Source organism: Pleurodeles waltl, chromosome 7 (assembly GCF_031143425.1).
Source record: "Pleurodeles waltl isolate 20211129_DDA chromosome 7, aPleWal1.hap1.20221129, whole genome shotgun sequence".
NCBI lineage: Eukaryota > Metazoa > Chordata > Amphibia > Caudata > Salamandridae > Pleurodeles > Pleurodeles waltl.
The window spans coordinates 77,801,794-77,823,753 of NC_090446.1; the positions used below are offsets into that span (position 1 = coordinate 77,801,794).

The window sequence follows — 21,960 nt, forward strand, 5'->3', positions numbered from 1 at the left end:
CACCACATGTGGCCAGCTTCTGGTACTGCAACACCTTCCCAGGGAAAGTAATGGAGACACTGAATTAAAATACCACCCACAGAAAATAATATTAAAAACAATTAATTTATTTCTAGTTCATAAAAATATATACTAATTCAATTAAATGTTAAAAAAATAAATATAAATAAAATTGAATATACATTCAATTTGAATAATATTTAAATAACATTTTTATAAATTAAAAATAAGTACAACAATATTTTTGAATACTTCAAGTAATTTAAGTTAATTCTATACATAACTTTTAGTAATTTATACTACATAATAAATATATCTGTTAAATGTAGGCACCTTTGAAGAAATTGTAATTTTATGTAATATATTTAAATTAATTATATATTTATTTAAAATTCAAGCTATAGCACTTTTGTTATTTGATTTTACATTTAAAATCATTAAATGAAATTAATTGACATTATCATTTAACCCAAAAATATTTTTAGCACTTTTTTATTAATTTTAATACCACAGGAAAATGTTTGCCCTTGTGACAGAGATTTCCATCTATGTGAAAGTTGGACATAGTAACTAGGCTACACCCCATGGATTCAGGTGGTGTAGACATGAAAGTCTACATTCTTTAGTAAATTTACACTTATAAATGATGAATAGCCAAAAGGTGTAAATTTACTATAAAGTGTAAAAGTAAATTTACGTAAGTAGATTTACTCATATGTAAGTTTACCTTTGTGATTAGACCCGCTGTGTGCAAAATTCCAAAGGGACCAATGGTCACCTATAAGTATATGAGACATACCAGTGGCTTAACCACTAGGCCAGAGAATACATTTTCTAGTATGGCCCAGGTGATTTTATGTATATGTTCAAAGGGTGGACTCATTTATGAAAAAACAGTATTGGGCAGCCTAGAATGAGATGGCTTCCTTATTCTATGGCATACCCTTCCAAGCCTTTTATGAAATCCTCTGTCACTGGCTCAGTGAAAAAATGACAAAGACAGACTTTCTGTGTGCGGTAATGGCAGAAACTGAACCTTGATGAAAGAGAATTGAAGGTCCAATTTAACAAGGCATAGACAGCACATCAAAACTTCTTCCTGGGAAAAGACTGAGCTGTAACTCTCTGATACTAAATACAAAATTGTTTACGTTTAACAGAATTGGTTGACCTAATGGGCAGTTTTGTGTTACTCTCAATATGTTTATGCAGTGTTTTGGCAGATTAATTTGGCTACATTGCGTAGTATTCAGAAGCCATGCTGTTCAGTGATGTTTTGGGTGGACTGATGAATCAAGCCTTAAATTCCAGACAGCAACCATGTGTGGTTTCTCTGGCAGTTGTTGGTCTGTGTACACTACTGTCTCAGTCAATGAAAAGCATTGTTGCCTTAGAGTATTTCAGTTTTATGAAGATTAATGGAATCAGTGGAATTAGATGAAAAATATTTTTGTAACCAATTGGTCAAGAGAGAATTGCCACTTGTCCTTACTTCAAGGGATCTACAAGTGAACAGATGCACTTGCGGAAAGCCCTAATCACAAAAGATGTCTTGAAGGCTATTGTAATTCATGATCCACTCATGATCTGGAGGGAATATTTTACTAAAGGTATTCACCCAAGTATTGTCAGTACTTGGAATATGAACTGATTTTATTGCTATTCCTTGGAATGAGCCATGTCCAAATTGCTTGTGCTTCAATCATGAGAATTGTCAACCTTGTGCCTCCTTGTTTCTTGAGGCACCATATGGTGGTGGAATAGGACAATGGAATCAGACACTGCTTCATCATCAGAGATGAAACAAGAGCCTTCAGAGCTAGGTGTTCTGCAGTAACTTCCAGCAACTTTATATAGTAGCCTATAGAAATCTTCAACTGTTAGGGCAATCATAGGTATCCCGTATCCTGGTAATGACTCACTGTTGACATATCGATTGCGTAGGAAGCCTTGATGAAAGGAACTCCTTTCATACTATTGTTCCAAAGTCCCGACCTCTTGTTGCATGAGAGATCAATGGTCTGTTCTACTAAATGCCACTGGCATCGCTGATTTTCCACTCATTGTGTATGGGGTCTCATGTTCAATCTGGCATTTTGGGAAATGAAGATTCATTATTCCCTGCAACCCCAGAGAGATGATCACTAGGGTGAGGATTTTTCTGTAATCAAAGATTATTTTGTTTTATTGAAAACACTTTCTCCTCCAAAAGAAATACATTTTCTTGATTCGTGTGTAGTGTCATCCCAAGGTAGTTTAAGATTTTAAGATTTACATTGGTTTTAGTGATTTTAGCAAACCCGTCTGGGGACTCAGGTAACTGAGAAAAGGCAACATCATACAGAAATCTTTTTTGTTGTTTTTATTTAAATTCACGTGCAAACAATACACTACAGAGAGTACCTCAGCGATATCTGTAAAAGAGATCCTAAAGTTTGACCACAGTAATATACAAATCAATATAAGCTACACATTATGGGGGTTATTCTAACTTTGGAGGAGTGTTAATCCGTCCCAAAAGTGACGGTAAAGTGACGGATATACCACCAGCCGTATTACGAGTTCCATAGGATATAATGGACTCGTAATACGGCTGGTGGTAAATCCGTCACTTTTTCGTCACTTTTGGGACGGATTAACACCTCCTCCAAAGTTAGAATAACCCCCTATATCCACATTTAGATACAGCCACTCCTACAGGGATCGCCCTACGCATAGATCAGGAAAATACATAGTACCATAAGGAACCCCCTCCACTATCTTCACGACATCTCTCAGTCCCACCTCATTAATCACAATGTATCACAGTGCAGGTATGATTACAACTTTTGAACAGTGGTGAGATTCAGCATGTTTATGTCCATTCTGGGTTTAGTCACCTGTCAATGGTGAGGTTCGTGCTCGCTTGCAGCATGCGCAGACAGAAAACTCATAGGGGGCCCATATCTCTTTCGGCCCTGAGGTTGTTTGTAACATCAATGCATAGGATTCTATTTGTTACAGACTATAATGTCTTTGATCCAGTCAATTGCCTCAGTAGTATTGCGGTCTCCCCGGTACATTGCAGCTATACACTTGGCCAGAAGCAAAAGCCAATACCAAGTAATGTCTAACCTTTTTTGATATGTCTTAAACATGTACCAGAAGCATCACTAGTGGGTCAGAAATTAGGGAGTAATCCGACATTTGGTCCAACATTGTAAGAATCTCCTCCCAGTAAGAATAAATAGGAGGGCATTTCCGCGCCAAAAGGAGAAAGCCTGTATGGTCTACACTGCATTGTATCCAGTTATGAGGGTGAGACGGGTCTACACGTTGCTGCCGGGTTGGAGTACTAAAGGCCCTGTGTAGATATTTGAAATGCAAACGTTTGTGCCAATAGTCTGGGGACACTTAACCTGCTTGGGCACAACAATATCTCCATTGCACATCCACCAGAGGCATACCGAGGTCCAGATTCCATGCTCGCCGAGCTGGTACGGCTCCTATCACTCGATAAAGAGACACATTGCCATACAATGGAGAGATCCATCTGGTCATGCCGCAGAAGTTATAAGTTGCATATTGCACAGAAATCTTGGGGAACCTTTTGTGGACTACTGGCTTGATGATGTAATTATCCATATATACATAAATGAAGATGCATAAATAAGGAAAACGCAATTCTTTTGGTTCCTCAACATGCTGTCCCTTTGTCACTTTACCTACTGATGTATTTGTCCTGTCTGCGTCCTCAGTCCGCCCACTTGCAGCCTTTTCCTTTGGCTTAGTTTCTGGTGCAGCCTTTCCTTTGCCAGGGCCTTAGACGTCTACATTATGTTGAGTTGTGATGTTATGGTTTGAGAACCTAAAATATTGCGGTCCACAGAGGTATATTCTTCTGAAAAAAGTATAGGAAATTACCAATGTCAAACGTTAGCAGGAACTGCAGGCAAGCACTGGTGCACTTCCAGAACTGTCTCTCCTCCTCAGATGTTAATAAGAATTATCAAAGAAACTGTTTCAAAATTACCGGCAAATTTCATGCCTAGATCAAAGCTAGTGCTGCTCCATGTTCATTCTGTATTTGTGTTAACACTTCTAATAATATTTAGTAAATAGTTGGAACGACTATTACCCATATAATACGCTGTCATGCATGTGATACCAAGTGGAACACATATAGGGGCACATTTACAAGCCCCTAGCGCCATTGTTCCGCCGTAGCGTAATTTTTTTTACACTAAGGCAGCGATGAGGTGGCTTGCATTGTTCCAGTTTGCAACCCCTTGCACCACATTATGCCTGTGTCAGTGAGGTCTGAAAAAATGGGGCAGTAAAATTTACAACACGTTACTGCACCATGTTTTCTGTCATTTTTAACGCCTGCTCAGAGCAGGCATTAAAATGACGCACCCATTTTAATCAAAGGACCTCCCTGTGCTTTGCTGCACTAGCGTCATTTTTGACACTAGTGCAGCAAAGCGCTACAATAGCCTCAAATGTTTTGACGCTATTGTTCTAACGACCGCCATGGTGGCCCATGTTGTGTCGTTAGGTGGGGCAGGGGCGATGCAAGACAAGGGGCGCATCTGGGCTGATGCACTGTTTTCTTGTAAATATGCCCTATAGTTAGTATTCAATGTTATGTTGGAATATTGTGTGAGGCTAGACCACTTCCAGTTGATTTTTTTTGTGAGCAATCCAAAATGAAATCTCCTCTGACTTTGTGGGTGCTTTGCCTATGATTAATAGTCATACCATAGTCTTTGGACTGATTGCCCGCTCTGCTGAATACTCTTGTTGAGCCAGCCAAAGAACTATTGCTGTAGTTGCTGTTGAGTGTAAAATGGACCACTAAAGTTGTATATACCAGCCTTTGACTGATTTAGCAAATGTCTTAAATCTGGAGCAGGGAGATGTGCTGCCTCTGTATGTAGAGTATAACCAGCCAATACAGGCCAAATAGCCTATTTATTAAATAAAGAACCCATTCTGATATTCTGAGCTACACAAGGTGTGTTCCTGATAACCATAATTTCTAAGTCCCAATAAGGTTGATAATTAGCAGGTTTAGCAGTACCGCTTTACTTATGAAAGTGCCCTGTGTTTAATCTATAGGATCAAACTCCACCCATGATTAAAATATTTCAAACGGGTATGCTGCATGTGCATATACAACAAAAGTTAACTCATCCTCTTGTTAGGGAAACTAATAGTCATTAGGTGTTGCATTACTGGTGCCCTAAAGTTTACTTCTATTGGAGCAGATTGTGCCATTGTAAAACAGATTCAGAATGAGATTCAAAACTGAAATTGAAATGGGGAATACATTTTCCTAGATAAGCACATGACAAACCCAGCAGAAAGGGAGCTTGTGTCTAAAATGAGGGAGGAAACCAAAAGTACAATGGACATGTTAGACCTGTCAGCTTTAGGGTGGTCTTTCACCAAAATATTTGCCTGCTTACCTCCTGTTTTTGCTGATTCGTTTTGTTGGCCTTGGGACTCTGAGCACTTTGGCCCTCATTTTAACAATGGTGGTAAATGGCTCCTACCGCCACGGCGACGGCCACCACAAGACTGTCGCCGTGGCTACCTACCATCCACCAAAATATGACCATAGCCGGAATTCCAACAGAAGGCTGGCGGAATACCGGCTACGGTCACGGCGGCAGACGGTGGTAAGGTGGACGCCGCCTACCGTATCATGACACATGATACGGCCTGGCGATGTTCCGCTGGCGGATGCTGCTGCTAGCAGCAGCACAGCGTCCCGTCTCCTGCAGGAGGACCCCCTGCAAGCAGGTAAGTCGGGTGCTCCATCAGGAGAGGGGGGTGTTGTGTGTGTGAGTGCGAGTGTGTGTGTTTGTGTCTGTGTGTGTGCATGCGGGTGTGGGGCGTGTGTGATGTGTGTGTGAATGAATGTATGCATGCGTGGGTGAATGTGGGTATGCGTGTGTGTGTGGGTATGTGTGTTTGCCGTGTGTGTATGTGTTAATGTTGTGGGGGACGGAAGGCGAAGGGGGCAGGTGGGGGAGGACCATGGGAAGGGGGAGAAGGGTGGGGGAGACCCCTATCAGTCCCAGGGAAGGAATTCCCTGGCACTGATAGTGCCTAACGCCATGGTTTTCGTGGCAGTACAAAAGCCACGAAAGCCATGGCGGTGGGCGGGGTCATATTGCCGTGGGCGGCCTAGTGACAGCCACTGGGCTGGAGACTGTAGTCTCCAGTCTGGCGGTCGGTGTGGTACATTGGCGGTTTGGCTTTAGCCAAACCGCTAATGTCATTATATGGCGGTATGTACCGCCAGACTGTTGGCGATACTACCGCCAACATACCACCGACTGCCGGGATCGTAATAACCCCCATAGTCACTGCCAACCAGTGCTAAAGTACATCTTTTTCCCCCCTAAACATGGTAATATTTGTATATAAACAATTGGCATATTTAACTTGCTTGTAAGTCCTTTGTAAAGTGGTATCCCATATACCCAGGGCTTGTAAATTAAAAGCTACTAGTCGGCCTGCAGCACTGATTGTGCCACCCACACAAGTAGCCCTGAAAACATGTCTCAGGCATGCCACCTCAGAGCCTGTGTGTGCAGTTTTACTGCCACTTCGACTTGGCATTAATACCTTTTGCCAAGCCTTAAACTCCCCTTTTACTACAGTCACCCCTAAGGTAGGCCCTAGATAGCCCATAGGGCAGGGTTGCTGTGTAAATAAAAGGTAGGACATGTACTTTTGATCTTTACATGTCCTGATAGTGAAAAGCTCCCAAATGTGTGTTTCACAACTGTGAGGCCGACTCCTCACATTGGTTAACATTGGGAATTCGTTAATACACGTTTAATCTGTAATTCCTGATCAGAAAGGAGTAGGCATGTCATGTTCCATATCAATGGAATTGTAATGATAAATCCTCTTTACTGGTAAAGTTGGATTTGGCATCACTATTTTATAAATGCTACTTTTAGAAAGTTGGAATTTCTCTGCTCTTAAAGCTGTGTGTGCCTGCAGCTTGTCTTCAATACGCGTCTGGGGTGGGTGACTGCTACACTTTGTGCATTCTCTCTAGACAGCCACAATCACAGGAAAGTTTGGTGTGTCTGGACACTCATCTTCATTCTGATGGCTCTTCTTGAGCAGGAACAGAGGGAGGGGCTGACACTTACACTTGAATAGGTAGTGCCATGTCCCCACACAAAGGGCAGATTCCCCCCTACTGGTAGTCTGGAGCCAGGGCTAGGAAGACAGGACCTCTGTGTACTTTTGTGAAGTCACCCCCACTTCAAAGGTGCAACTGGGTCTAAAACTGAACATCTGACCCTACCAAATCAGTACACTTTTGGACCTGTAGATAATCTGCCAGGAAAAAGGACTGCTGTGCTGCTGCAAGGACTGTTACTCTGCTGGATCCTGCTGGACTTTCCTGGACTGCTACTTTGCTGTGCCTGCCCTGCTGCCCTCCTTGCCTGACACTGAAAAGGACTCAACCCCCCACCATCCCCAGAACCAAAGTGACTCCTGTTTTCCACAGTCTCAAGGACATCAAAGACTGCCTGCAACTCTTCAACAGCACTTGGGCTCTGCTCCCTGTCCTGCCAAGTGGTGCCAAACCAGTACTGGGCCCTTGTAGGTGGGTTTCTGGTACCACAACAGTTGAAATCCACGCATCGCCCTTGAACAAGCGCATCGCTCCATCAAGGCATTGCCACTGCTCGAGGACTTTGCATTGCCGCCTGCACGGTTCGATGACAACGCATCACCTTCAGTGAAAACGGTTGACGCCGAGGACATTGCATCAACCACTACACAGCTCATTGATGATGCATCCCTGACTGCGTGGATTGGAACCAACACATCGCCATCGCATCGCCTCCACTGCTCATCCGATCTTCAACATCAACGCATTCCCCATCCAAGGTATTTTTCAGCAGGACAAGGCTGTCCTTGTAGCTGGCCTGGGCTTCATAACAGTCGGCCTGAACTTTGGATTTACCCTGGTCTAGTGTGACTGTATAGCCCTGGTTGGCGCTTTACATTTCTAAGTACTACAGTCTTATTTAATCTTTAAAAATTCATACCTTGACTTCTACTCACTGGATATTTGTTGTTTTGGTCTTGTTATGTTCATTTAAATTAAGTGCTATTTTTTTTTAACTTGGTGTGGTTTATTTTTTGTGTTGTGTTTTCACTGTTTTAATGTAATAAGTGCTTCAGAAATACTTTACACCCTGCCTCTTAAATTAAGCCTGCCTGTTCTGTGCCTGGCTGCCAGAGAGTGAGCACAGGTTAATTTAGGGTGTGTATCTAACTTACCCTGACTAGGATTGTGGTACCTTTTTGGACAGAGTGCATACTTCTGCCAACTAGAGACTTAGGACCACATGTACGATGCTTTTTGCACGTCGAAAACAGCGAATCTGGCTGTTTGCGACATGCAAAAAACACTTCCCCATGTACAAAGCCAGTTTTGCGATTCGGTAAACTTTTTACCGAATCACAAAACGGGATTGCAACTCGCAATTAGGAAGGGGTGTTCCCTTCCTAATTGTGACACGCAGTCCCATGTATGATTGTTTTGTGATCGCGAACGCGGTCGCAAAACAATCTCAGTTAGCACCAGTGTCACACTGGTGCTAACACATTTGCAAACGAGAAGGGGTCCCCATGGGACCCCTTCCCTTTTGTGAATGTCACTGAAAACATTTTTTCAGACCAGGCAGTGGTCCTATGGACCACTGCCTGCTCTGAAAAAAATGAAACAAAAACGTTTCATTTTTTGTTTTTGGAATGCATCTCATTTTCCTTTAAGGAAAACAAGCTGCATTACAAAAAAAACCTGCTTTATTGAAAAGCAGTCACAGACATGGTGGTCTGCTGTCTCCCGCAGGCCACCATCTGTGTGAGGGCCACCATTCCCAAGTGGGTTGCAAATTGCGACCTACCTCATGAATAATCATGAGGTGGGCATTTGCGACTCCCTTGTGAGTTGCAAATAGTGTCAAGGACACTAGCCTACATTCGGATTTGCGACTTGCAAATCTGAACTTTCATACATGTAGCCCTTAATTTCTCACATTGGTGATCAGTGGTGAGGATAGGACTTGTGTTTGTGTGGTGCCTTACAGTAATTTGATGTACACTACCAATCTATACATAACACCAATTTGAATCAATTCATCTTGATTGGCATTTTTTTCCCCAGCGTTAACAATGGGCATTTTTAATTTTTCTGTTGTTCCTGAATGGCTTTTTGATTTCCTGCTTAAACTATGTCTCACTCTGGAGAAGCAACACATGCAGTAAATGATTTTGAGCTGGCCAGGTTAGGATCTTACACTATGCCTCAGCCTGATGTTTTTTTGGTAGGAGTTTCAAATCTCTACTAAGGGTTTAATCGGAAAGGTGGAACTGCAGAAGATTTTGAGAGCCTGGGCAGAGACCTAGGTAACCGAAGATGACAATCGAGAGGAGGGGCAGGAAATTCTAGAGGTGGAGGATGAGCTGAACCTGGAGCCGGATATGGATCTGGGACTCTCTGTGGGACGGGGCAAACATTGTCCAAGGAGCAGTGGTTCCAACCCCAAGCAGAGAGCAGTGTGTCATCCAGCAACCTGTTCCCAGAGGAGCTGGGGGACAGGAGAGAGGAAAAACAACCAACATTGGAGCTTGCCAAGTTAAGGATGGAGGAGAAAGAATTGCCCCATGAGCTGAGTCTCAGAGAGCTGGACATCAGAGCCATGCAAGTGGAATCCAGTAGCAATAATGGTGGCAGCATACCTGCAATATCCACTGGTGAGTCAAGAGTCCGGATACCCAAGGATGTGTGTGGGGGATGACAAAGATGAATGGTTTGCGGTCTATGAAGTGGTTGTAATAGTTCACAAGGTCCCAGAGGAGTTCTGGGGTGATAGTCTATGGAGGTACATGCCCACTGTTGGGAGGGATACACTTTTCACAGTAGAGGTGGGCGACCAGACATGTTACACTGCTATGAAGACCATACTAGTCAACAAGTTTAGGCTGACACCTGAGAAATACCGACAGAGGTTCAGGGCCATTCACAAGATTGCATCACAGAGCTGGGTGGACTGCTCAGGCTATGCTAGCAAGACACTAAAGGGCTGAGTGAGGGGCAGCACAGCAGAAGATTATACAGGGCTGTACAACTTGATTTTGAAGGAACACATGCTTGATCTTTGTTTTACAGAGCTGCACCAACACCTGGTGAATAGTAAGCTTTCTGATCCCAGGAATCTTGCTGAGGAGGTGGACATCTGGGGCAGCACCTGGTGGAACTCCCATAGGGTGGTCATGGTTCCCACCAGAAGAAAGAGGGGGGAGATAAAAAGACAGAGTTCTCTAAAGGCCCCCAAACCAACTCACAGGGGAAAGGGTCAGGTTCTCATTCCCAACCTGGCCACCAGAAGAAAAACTTCCCTAACAAAAGTCAGCAGCCCAAAACTCCCAAGTGTAATGAGTGCTTTGAGTATGGACACTACAAGGGGGGGTCCCAAGTGTCCAAAAAGAGCACAACCTTCCCCTGACATAAAGATGCTAGGGGTGGCAAGTGTAGTGATGGGGAAGGAGTTTGTACCAGTTAAAGGGGGGTAGGGGTTTTAGTGAGGTTACCCTGATTGCCCTAGTGTCCCTGGGTGACAGGAAGATGGTTCCTAAGATCCATGTGCCCTCTAATACTACAAAGTATAGGCAATGGGTCACCATCCATGGGCACAGTAGTGAGGCTCCAAGGGATATAGGTGCTAGCATGACTATAGTAAGGAGTTAGCTGGTGTCCCCAGAGCAGGGAATATCCAATACATTCCACCAAGTTGTGGTGAATTACAACAGAGAGGGTCACGGACCAGTGGCCCTTGTTCCATTTGGCTGGGGGAGACTGCAGGACTTCTGAAAGTTACATTGAGCCATGCCTGTGGACTGCTTGTTGGGCAATGATCTTGAGCACACTACTTGGAAGGAAGTGGAGCTCAAGGCTTATTGAATCTGTGCCACTGCAAGGTTCTTGGATGCCCATGATGTGAGTCAAAAAGGACATTAGTCTGGGAAAAAGTCCTGTCCACTTGCTAAGAAGGGGGTAGGCAGAGGGCATGGGAACCCAATCCCCTAAATGTTCTCCCAGTGAGGTGGATAGGGCACTTGTTGTGGCAGCCCCAGAGCCCACTGAGGAGGGCATTGCTCCCCTTGGTGACCTACCAGAGCCTGCTGGAGGGCATGTGAAAGGAGGACCCACCAAGAAGGAGTTCTGTAGGGAATGCTTAACTCTTGAGTGCATGAGGGAACATGCTGAAGCCCAGGAGCAACTGATGCCTTTGGTAGTAATCTCATCTACTGGGAGGAAATTCTCTTTGCAATGAGCCTAGGGCTCCTGTGCATGAGAAAATAAGGGCTGTCATGGTACACCTAGAGTAACCTAAAAGTTCTCCAAGCCTTGCCACCCACAAACAAATGGGCTTGTTGAGAGATTCAACAAGACTCTGAAGGGCATCTTCAGAGACCTGCCTGAGGCTTTGAGGAAAAATTGGTATATACTCTTGCTATGCCTTCTATTCACATAGAGAGAGAGAGGTGCGTCAGAACAGAGTGGGCTTCAGCCCCTTCAAGCTTCTGTGTAGGCACTCAGTCAGAGGACCTCTGAGTTTAGGAAGGGTGGGAGCAAGCTCCCAGGAAAATTCCCAGTGATGTAGTGAGCCACGTGCTGGCCTTCAGGAGCCAAATGGCTAAATTATGGAAGCAAGCTTCAGACAACTTAGAAGCCAATCAGGCTGTGATGAAAGAGTTGTATGACCAAAATTCTACCACTGTGGAATAGCAGCCTGGACAAAAGTTGTGGGTTATGGAACCTGTGGAACCCAGGGCCCTCCAGCATCATTGGACTGGGCTCCTATATGGTGATTGAGAGAAAGGGCGAGGCCACCCACCTAGTGGACCTCCAAACCCCTATGCAATCCCACAGGGTGCTGCATGTCAACAGCATCAAGCCCCACTTTGACAGGTCTGACCTCACCCTGCTGTTGGTGACAGATGGAAAAGAGAAAGAGGAGAGTGAACCTCTTCCTGACCTCTTGGTCTCCAAGAAGAAAGATGGATCTGTGGAGGTAGTAATCTTCTCCCTCAGTCTGACTCCTGAAGAGCAGAGGGACTGTCACCAATAAGTGTTGGGGCAGTATGCCTCTCTGTTTTCTCTCATCCCATGGACTACCCACCTGTGTACTCATGATGTGGGCACAGGAGACAACCTACCTGCCAAGAATAAATCTTACAGGTTGTCTGATAAGGTGAGGGCCAGCATTAAGAAAGAGGTTTCCAAAATGCTGGAGATGGGGGTGATAGAACCCTCTAGTAGCCCCAGATCCAGTCCTATGGTTCTGGTACCAAAAGCTGGCCCATCGGGCACCTCACCTGAACTCAGGTTTTGTGTGGATTATAAACGGCTAAACTAATTCACAAAAACAGATGCTTATCCCATCCCCAGGGCTGATAAGCATATTGACTGGTTAGGGGCGGCCCAGTACTTAAGTACCTTTGATATTACATCATGTTACTGGCAGATTGCCCTAACAGAGGGAGCAAAGGAGAGGTCAGCCTTCTCCACCACAGAAGGCCACTATCAATTTCCAGTGATGCCCTTTTGACTCAAGAGTGCCCCTGCCACCTTCCAGAGGTTGGTGAACCAGATCTTTGCTGGTATAGAGGTTTTCTCAGCAGCTTATCTGGATGACGTAGTTGGCATCAGTAGCAGCTGGAAAGACCACCTTTTTCACCTCCAGGAAGTGATTAAGGCCATCCAACAGGAAGGTCTAACTATCAAGGCCAGTAAGTGCCAGATAAGGCAGGGGTCTGTGCTGTATTTGGGACACCTCGAGGGCAGAGGTAAGATACAGCTGCTCGAGGTCAAGATAGAAACCATCATGGCCTGGGAGCCCCCCAAAACCCAGACAGAGGTCAGAACATTCTTTGGCCTCACTGGGTACTAAAGGAGGTTTATCAAGAGATATGGCACCATTGTTGCCCTCTTGACTGAGCGCACTTCAAAGAAGTAGCCCAGGAATGTGATTTGGACCAAGTCATGTTAAACTGGATTTGACTCCCTTAAGCAGTCCATTTGCACAGGGGCTGTGCACAAGGCCCCTGACTTTTCCAATGAGTTTATCATTCAGACAGATGCCTTAGAGCATGGAAAAGGGGCAGTATTTTTGCAACTAAACAAAGAGGGTCTAGGCCAACCTGTAGCCTTCATCCTCAGGAGGTTAGTCCCCAGGGAACAAAATTGGAGTGCTATATAAAGAGAAGCTGTTGCTGTAGTCTGGGCACTCAAGAAGTTGAAACAATACGTCTTTGGTACTCACTTTCTGATTCAGGCCAACCACAGGCCCCTCAGGTGGCTCAAGCAAATGAGCAGTGCGAATCCACAATTGTTGAGGTGGTCTGTCTCCCTACAGTATATGGATTTCTGGGTGGAAAATAGACCAGGGGTAGACCACACTACTGTTGATGGTCTATCTAGGTTTTTCCGCTTAAGTGATAAGAACTCCCTAGAGATTGGGTAGCTTTCCCCACTTTCAGCTGGGGGGGACCTGTCCATCTTAGGGTGGTCTTCCCCTAAACTTCTTGCCTGCTTACCTCTTGTTTTTGCTATTCTTTTTGTTGTCCTTAGGACTTTGAGTACTTTAGTACTGCTGGTCAGTGTTAAAGTCAATGTGCTTCTCCTCTAAACATGGTAATATTGGTGTATACAGAATTGGCATATTTAACTTACTTGTAAGTCACTTGTAAAGTGATATACCATATACCCAGGGCTTGTAAATTAAATGATACTAGTGGGTCTGCAGCACTCATTGTGCCAACCACACAAGTAGCCTTGTAAGCATGTGCAGAGCCTGGGTGTGTGGTTATAAAGCCACTTCGACTTGGTATTTAAAACCCTTTGCCAAACCTTAAACTCCTCTTTTATTACAGGCCCTAGGTAGCCTATAGAGCAGGGTGCTGTGCAAGTAAAAGGTTAGACATGTGCTTGTAGTTTTGATCTTTACATGTTCTGGTAGTGAAAAACTCCCAAATTTGTTTTCCACTGCTGTGAGGCCTACTCCTCTCATAAGTTAACATCAGGGATTCCTTATTACACTTTTAAGCTGTAATTCCTGATTTTAAAGGAGTAGCTATTTCATGTTTCATATCAATGGAATGGTAATGATAAATCCTCTTTATTGATAAACTTGAATAGGTAGTGCTCTGTCCCCACACAAAGGGCTGATTAACCCCTACTTGTAGTCTGTAACCAGGGCTAGGAAGAACGGACCTCTGTGCACTTCAAAGATACTTCTTTGAAGCCACCCCATGTCAAAGACACAACTGTGCAAAATAATCTGACCATACCTAATCAGTACACTTCTGGACCTGTGGATACTTTGCCAGGAAGAAGGACTGTTGTGGAGCTACAAGGACTGTCACCCTTCTGGACTTTGCTAGACTACTGCTTTGCTGCACTTGCCCTGCTGCCTGATGCTCTCCTTGCCTGGGTGAAAAAGACTGGACCCCAACATCCCCAAACCCAAAGTGACTTCAGGGGCTTGCTTGCTTGTGTCCTTTTTTCAGCAGTTTCAGAGACATCAGAGACTGCCTGCAATTTTACAACAGCACCTGGACACTGCCACCTGTGAGTCCTGTCCTACCAAGTGGTGCCTATCCAGTCCTGGGCCCATGGAGGTGAGTTTCTGGTGCTACAACAGCTAAAATCCATGCATCGCCGTTGTTGTGGGGCTCTGAACGGGTGCATTGCTCCATCTACATTGACACATCGCTGCTGCTCAAGGACCTTGCATCACCGGCTGCACGCCACGAAGATGACCCATCGCCTTCACCACAAAAGGTTTGATGCGAGGACATTGCATCGACCTCTGCACAGCTCATCAACGACACATCCCAGACTGTGTGGATCAGAACGAACGTATCTCCATTGCATTGTCTCCACTTCTCCACGCATCAGATCTTGGACGTCTGTGCATCCTCCATCCAAGGTACTTTTCAGCGGGACAAGGTTGGTCCCTGTAGCTGGCCTGCGCTCCATCACGGTCAGCCTGAAATTTGGATTTACCCTGGTCTAGCAAGACCAGGTATCCCCGGTTGGCCCTTTACATTTATGAGCGCAACTGTTTTATTTAATCTTTGAACATCCATATCTCGGCTTCTACTTACTGGATGTTTGTTGTGTTGATCTTGTTTTGTTCATTAAATTAAGCTCCATTGTACTAACTTGGTATGGCCTTTTTTTGTGGTGTTTTGCACTGTTTTACTGTATTCAGTCCTGCACAAATACTTCACACATTGCCCCTTAAGTTAAACCTGCCTGCTCTAGGTGAGAACAGGTTAATTTAGGGTGTGTATCTGACTTACCCTAACTACGATTGTGGTCCCTACTTGGACAGGGTGCATACCTCTTCCAAATATTGACCCATTTTCTAATAGTACGTCTCCACTTTTAGTAGTAATTGATAAAGTCTTGTGCGTGCCATTCAAGGTTATTCAAAGATTCGTTTCACCTAACAAGCACCAAATAATACATTTTCTGAAGCATATTCTGAATGATCCATCAGCTTTGGGATCTCTAGACCATCTGACAGCATAAAATGTAGTCAACATAACAACTAGAGATGGGGAACCTGATGGACTGTAACTCACAAACCACCTGAGCATAATATGAGAATGGGACATTCTAGGTAATGATTAGTTCTGTAAGACTCACTAAAGTAGTTTTTATTATTAAGTTCTAAACATTCTTTCACCTTGAATGGACACACTCAAGAATATACATTGAGTATACTTCTATGACTTTTATTAAACTCAAAATACAGTTCTAGTACATATAAAGTGTATAGTTGGGACTGTGAAGAAACATTATAGGGGTGATAATAGCATTAATAATAAGCAGAATATTAGCAAGAATTGCAACAAAAAAGAATGTTAGAGTTTCCCTGCATTTGTTCCCTGTTAGACCTGACAGCCTTAGGGTGGTCACCCCCAACTTTTTTCCCTGCCTCCCTCCCCTCCACTTTTTGACACAGTTATTTTGGGGTTTTAGGACTCTGCATACTTTACCACTGCTAACCAGTGCTAATGTGCATATGCTCTCTCCCTTAAAACATGGTAAAAGTGTCTCCTACCCAATTGGCATATTTAATTTATTTATAAGTCCCTAGTAAAGGACCCTGCATGTGCCCAGGGCCTGTAAATTAAATACTACTATTGTGCCTGTAGCACTGATTGCGCCACCTACAGAAGTAGCCCCTTAACCATGTCTGAGGCCTGCCATTGCAAGGCCTGGGTGTGCAGTTTCACTGCCATTTCCACTTCCACTTCCACTTCCACTTCCACTTGGCATTTAAAAGTACTTGCCAAGCCTTAAAACTCCATGTTTTCTACATATACGTCACCCCTAAGGTAGGCCAAAGGTAACCCAGAGGGGAGGGTGCTGTGTAGGTAAAAGGCAGGACATATATCTGTGTATTTTATATCTCCTTGTAGTGGAAAACTCCTAAATTCATTTTCCACTGCTGTGAGGTCTGCTCCCTTCATAGGCTAGCATTAGGGCTACCCTCATATACTGTTTGAGTGGTAGATTCTGATCAGAAAGGGGTAGACAGGTCATGTTTAGTATGGCCATAATGGTAATACAAAATCCTGCTCACTGGTGAGGTTGGATTTTATATTACTATTTTAGAAATGCCACTTTTAGAAAGTGAGCATTTCTCTGCACTTAAATCCTTCTGTGCCTTACAATCCATGTCTGGGCTGGGCTGGGCTGGTTGACAACTCCCTTGTGCATTTCACCCAGACAACCGCAAACACAGGATGCTCAGTCAGACCTGCACACATCTACATACTGAATGGGTCTTCCTGGGTTGGAAGGGTGGAGGGCCTGACACTTACATTTCCAAGGACAGTGGCTTGCCCTCACACAATGGACTGCCAAACCCCCCTACTGGAACCCTGGCAGACAGGGTTGTACTGAAAGGGGACCTTGTGCACTTCAAAACCACTCTTTGAAGTCTCCCCCACTTCAAAGGCACTTTTGAGTATATAAACTGGGACCCTGACTATACCAATTTAGACACTTCCGAACACTTCAAGATCAATCAATCAATCCAAAAAAAAATGTATTGGGCGCGCTACTCACCCATGAGGGTCTCAAGGCGCTCGGAGGGGGTGGGGTCAGGGGGGGGCAGGGAGGGTCATTGTTTGAACAACCATGTCTTGAGGTTCTTTCTGAAGAGCAGGAGGTCTTTGGTTTTGCAAAGGCTGGTGGGGAGGGAGTTCCTGGTTTTGGGGGCGAGGTAGGAGAAGGACCTGCCTCCTGTGGTGGTGCGTTGGATGCGGGGGACTGTGGGTAGGGCGAGGTCGGCTGATCGGAGGTTGCTTGTGGGAGTGTGGAAGTTCACTCTTTCATTGAGGTAGGTTGGGCCGATGTTGTGGAGGGATTTGTGAGCGTGGATGAGAATCTTGAATGTGATTCTCTTGTCTATGGGGAGACAGTGAAGGGATTTGAGGTGTGTTGAGATTTGTTCATGGCAGGGGAGGCCAAGGACGAGGCGTGCAGCTGTGTTCTGGATTCTCTGGAGTTTGTGATTGAGTTTGAGTGTGGTGCCAGGGTAGAGGGCGTTACCGTAGTCTAGTCTGCTGCTGATGAGTGCATGGGTGACTGTCTTCCTGGTCTCTGGGGGAATCCATTTGAAGGATTTGTTTACAGTGCAGAGTGTGTGGAAGCAGGAGGAGGTTAGGGCATTGATTTGCTGTGTCATGGAGAGGGAGGGATCCAGGATGATGCCGAGGTTGCGTGCGTGGTTTGCGGGGTTGGGGTGGGTGCGGGGCCTAGGGCAGTGGGCCACCAGGAGTCGTTCCATGTGGTTTTTGTTGGGACTGAAGATGATGATCTCGGTTTTGTTGGAGTTGAGCTTGAGGTGGTTAGTAGTCATCCAGTTGGCGGTGTCGAGGAGAGCAGCGTGTAGGTTGGTTTTGGCGTTGGTGGGGTTGCGGGTGAGGGAGAGGATGAGCTGGGTGTCATCTGCGTAGGAGAGGACAGTGATTCCGTGTGCTCGGAGGATGTTGGCTAGGGGGATCATGTAGATGTTGAAAAGTGTGGGGCTGAGGGAGGAGCCTTGGGGGACTCCGCAGATGATCTTGGTAGTGGTGGAGTGGAAAGGTGGAAAGCGGACTCTCTGGGTCCGGTCGGTGAGGAAGGAGGTGAGCCAGTCTAAGTCTTTGTGGCGAATTCCTATGTTGTGGAGGCGTGTGCGGAGTGTGTGGTGGCAGACGGTGTCAAAGGCTGCGGAGAGGTCTAGGAGGATGAGTGCGACGGTCTCGCCTTTTTCGACTTTGGTCCTGATTTCGTCAGTGCATGCGATGAGGGTGGTTTCCGTGCTGTGGTTCTTGCAGAAGCCGGATTGTGAGGGGTCAAGAGTGTTGTTTGCTTCGAGCAAGTGGGATAGGTGGGCGTTGACTAGTTTCTCTGCAAACTTGGTGGGGAAAGGGAGGAGGGAGATGGGGCGATAGTTGGAGAGGATATCCGGGTTGGCTTTGTTTTTTTTTTTTAGGAGAGCAGTGATTTCCGCGTGCTTCCAGGGGTCTGGGTAGGTGGGGGACTCGAAAGAGGAATTGATTATGTTGCGGAGTATGGGGGCGATGGTTGGGCTGGCTTTGTTGTAGTTGCGATGTGGACAGGGGTTGGAAGGGGTTCCGGAGCGGATGGAGGTCATGTTTTTTTCAGTTTCTTCGTGTGTGGTGTGGGCCCAGGTGGTGAGTGTGGTGGGGGGGTCATGAGTGGGGGTTGGGTTGGGTGAGTGAGGGGTGTGTGCGGTGGGTGTGTGTGGTATGAAGCTGTTGTGGATGTCCAGGATTTTGTGGTGGCAGTGGTTGGAGAGGGCGTCACATAGGGGCTGTGTGTGTGAGGGATCTATGTTGCTGGCTTTGGGTTTGGCAAGTTCATTAATGATGGTGAAGAGTTCTTTGCTGTTTTGAGAGTTGTTGTCAAGGCGTGTCTTGTAGTGATCTCTTTTGGCGGTGCATATGAGTTGGTGATGGGTGCGAATGGTGGTTTTGAGGGTGGAGAAGTTGGTTGTGGAGGGTTCTAGTTGCCATATTTTCTCTGCTTGGCGGCATTTGCGCTTGGAGTTCGGGGGTGAACCATGGGGCGTTCTTGATGTTGCGGGTGGCGATGTGTTTTCTGAGGGGGACTAGTGTGTCTGCGCAGGTGGTGATCCATTTGTAGAGGTTGTGTGCTCCTGTGTTGGGGTCGTTGGAGTGGGGGGGGGTTGTGAGCCAGTTGGGAGTTTAGTTGTTCAGTGGGGATCTTGTCCCACATGCGGTAGGGTGTGGTGTGTTGATGGTGATGTGTGGGGGGTTTGGTGAAGGAAAAGTGGACGCAGTGGTGGTCAGTCCAGAGGAGTTCGGTGGTGTGGGTGTAGTCTATGTGTTGGCTTGAGGTGAAAATTGCATTGAGCGTGTGTCCTGAGTGGGTGGGTGCGGTGACCAGTTGTTTGAGTCCAAGGTTGGTGAGGTTGTCTATGAGGGAGGTAGAGTTGTGGTCTTGTAGGTTTTCCAAGTGAAAGTTGAAATCACCGAGGAGGATGTAGTCTGTGGAGGTAAGGGCGTGCGAGCTGATGGTGTCGGCGATGGTGTCGCAGACGGCGGGCGTGGTCCTGGTGGTCTGTAGATTAATGTACCTCTGAGGGTGGAGTTGTTGTTAATGTGGATCAGGAAGTGCATGTGTTCTGTGTTGTCGATAGTGTCTTGGGAGCTGGTGGTGACTTTTATGGTGTCCCTGTGTAGGATGGTGATGCCACCACCTGGCCTGTTGAGGTGGTCTTTGTGTTGGAGTTTGTATCCCTTGGGGGTGGTGATGGCTATGTCGGGTTCTGAGGAGGGGTTGGTCCAGGATTCCGTGTGGAAGGCGATGTCAGGTGAGTGTGATGTGATGAGGTTCCAGAGTTCTATGGCATGTTTGTGAAGGGAGCGGGTGTTGAGGAGCAGGCAGTTAAGGTGGTTGTGGTGGGTGGTATTGGTGTGGTGCTTGAGGGTGTTGTTGCGGGGTGTGTTCTGGTTGTGGGCTGGTGTGCGGCGGGGTTGGTGGGGGGTGGGGGCAGAGCAGGTGAGTATGGCGTTGGGGATGTTGTGTTTGTTGAAGGGGGGGTCGCTATGGTTGGTGTGTGGTGTGAGGGATGTGGAGCAGGAGAAATGACAGGTGTGGCAGGTAAAGGGGCCATGAGTTTGTGTGGGGCTGGAAGGGGTGCACGTGGGGCAGGGGCCTGGGTTGAGTGAGTGGAGGGTAACGCGGGAGTAGGTTAGTCTGAGAGGGCCAGGGGGACTGGCGCTGGGTGCGGTCTTGGCGCAAACCTGCCAAGAGAAACTGCCTGGCTGCCCAAATGACTCACCTGGGCTGCTTTTCTGAGAAGGATCCAAGAGTCCTGGATCAATCACAGGGAGGCTGAGCAGGTGTACTATTCTCAAAAGCGGAAAGCATTGGCAGAAGAGTGGATACCATAGAAAAACAACAATAAATTATTTACCAAAAAAGAAGATGTTGAAAACTGCTCATTCTACAATAAAATAAGAATCCTAAAGTCTCTGGAAGTGCAAGAAATTATACTGGAGTGGAATCACAAGGTCTTCTTGTTACATCTTTGTTGAGACTTTACAAGAGATTGCAATCATCCAGGAGTAGATTGTGCGCTCCTCGTGCAGCCACACAGCATGTTGCTGGACACAACATTTATCATGAGGTTAAGCATCCTTTCTGCTTGGACATCACTGGGTTATCTCATACCAGTCCCTGCCATCTCAGTATGGTTCCCAAATCACCCTAAAAAAGCATAACACCCACAAGTTCCTATAACGTTGAATACCCTCATGCAAAAAATGCATACAGGTGTTTAGTAGGTGCAATGAGTTATGTGAGTTAAAACATTCAGGCCCTGATTTATACTTTTTGGTGCAAAACTCCGCTAACGCAGTTTTGCACCAAAAAGTTCAGCACTGGCTTGCACCATTTCTGTGCACCAGCCGGGCACCATATTTATGGAATGTGCAAGTTGGTGGAAAGGGTAGGCTAGCGTAAAAAACAAATGATGCAAATCCAGCGCTAACAGAGTATAAATATGCCCTTAATTCCTGAATTCTCAAACAAGACCTGAACTTATGTATTATTGTTTTAGGTTAGTGTATGTGTGCGTGCGCATGTGCATGTGTGTGTCTGTGAGTCTTTTTCTCTCTCCAGGGGGGACACTTTCTCATTTTCAAATCAATTTCTACCATCTTTAAGGTGTCAGTAACTGATCAATGATTTTCAACTGCGATGCTACAGCAGAATGCGCTTTATAAATACAAAAATGCAATTACAATACAATACAATTGAAGTTGCAAATCATTGATACACCGCTGTCAGCCTGTCAGGATCACTGATCCTGGTGAGGATGGCAGGAAGTTGGCAGGTCTGCCCGCCAACCTTGTAAGGTGGCAGTCAGACCACCACAGTCGTGGCTGTCCGACAGCCACAGTGAGTCTAGCAGTCTGTTGACCGCCAGGCTCGTAATAAGCCCCTAGGATGTTCAGCTCTCCTTCCTCTAGTGGCACTGACATAGTAAACTAGAAAAGGATTGTATGGATCTTTTTTTAACACTATACTTCTTACAGATTCTCCCCTTTCTTGTTCCTCTAGTTCTCCCAAAGTTTGAAGCCACCTTCGTGGGACCCTCCGTTGTCTCTGCCATGGATACATCTGTCAGCCTTCGAGTATGTGGCAGGTATGCAAAGATAATGAAAAAGTAATAGAACCTCAGTATCTAACAGTGCCATTACTTAATTTAGTACAAGCACTCCAAATTTGTGGGTAGCTTGGAACACAGATGGTAGATTGTAGGTGGGAAACATAAGCAACCTGTCAGATTGTGACCTTTAAATCAGTGT

General features: G+C 45.7%; 1 protein-coding gene across 2 annotated transcripts in view; it reads left to right on the forward strand.

Moving 5' to 3' along the window:
* LOC138303678 (alpha-2-macroglobulin-like protein 1) overlaps window positions 1-21,960 on the forward strand; it is a 400,879-nt gene that overhangs the window by 45,350 nt on the left and 333,569 nt on the right. For both annotated transcript variants that reach the window (XM_069243004.1, XM_069243005.1), the window contains exon 7: window positions 21,713-21,797. In XM_069243004.1, coding sequence (XP_069099105.1) covers window positions 21,713-21,797 — 85 coding nt within the window. The remainder of the gene's footprint in view (window positions 1-21,712; window positions 21,798-21,960) is intronic.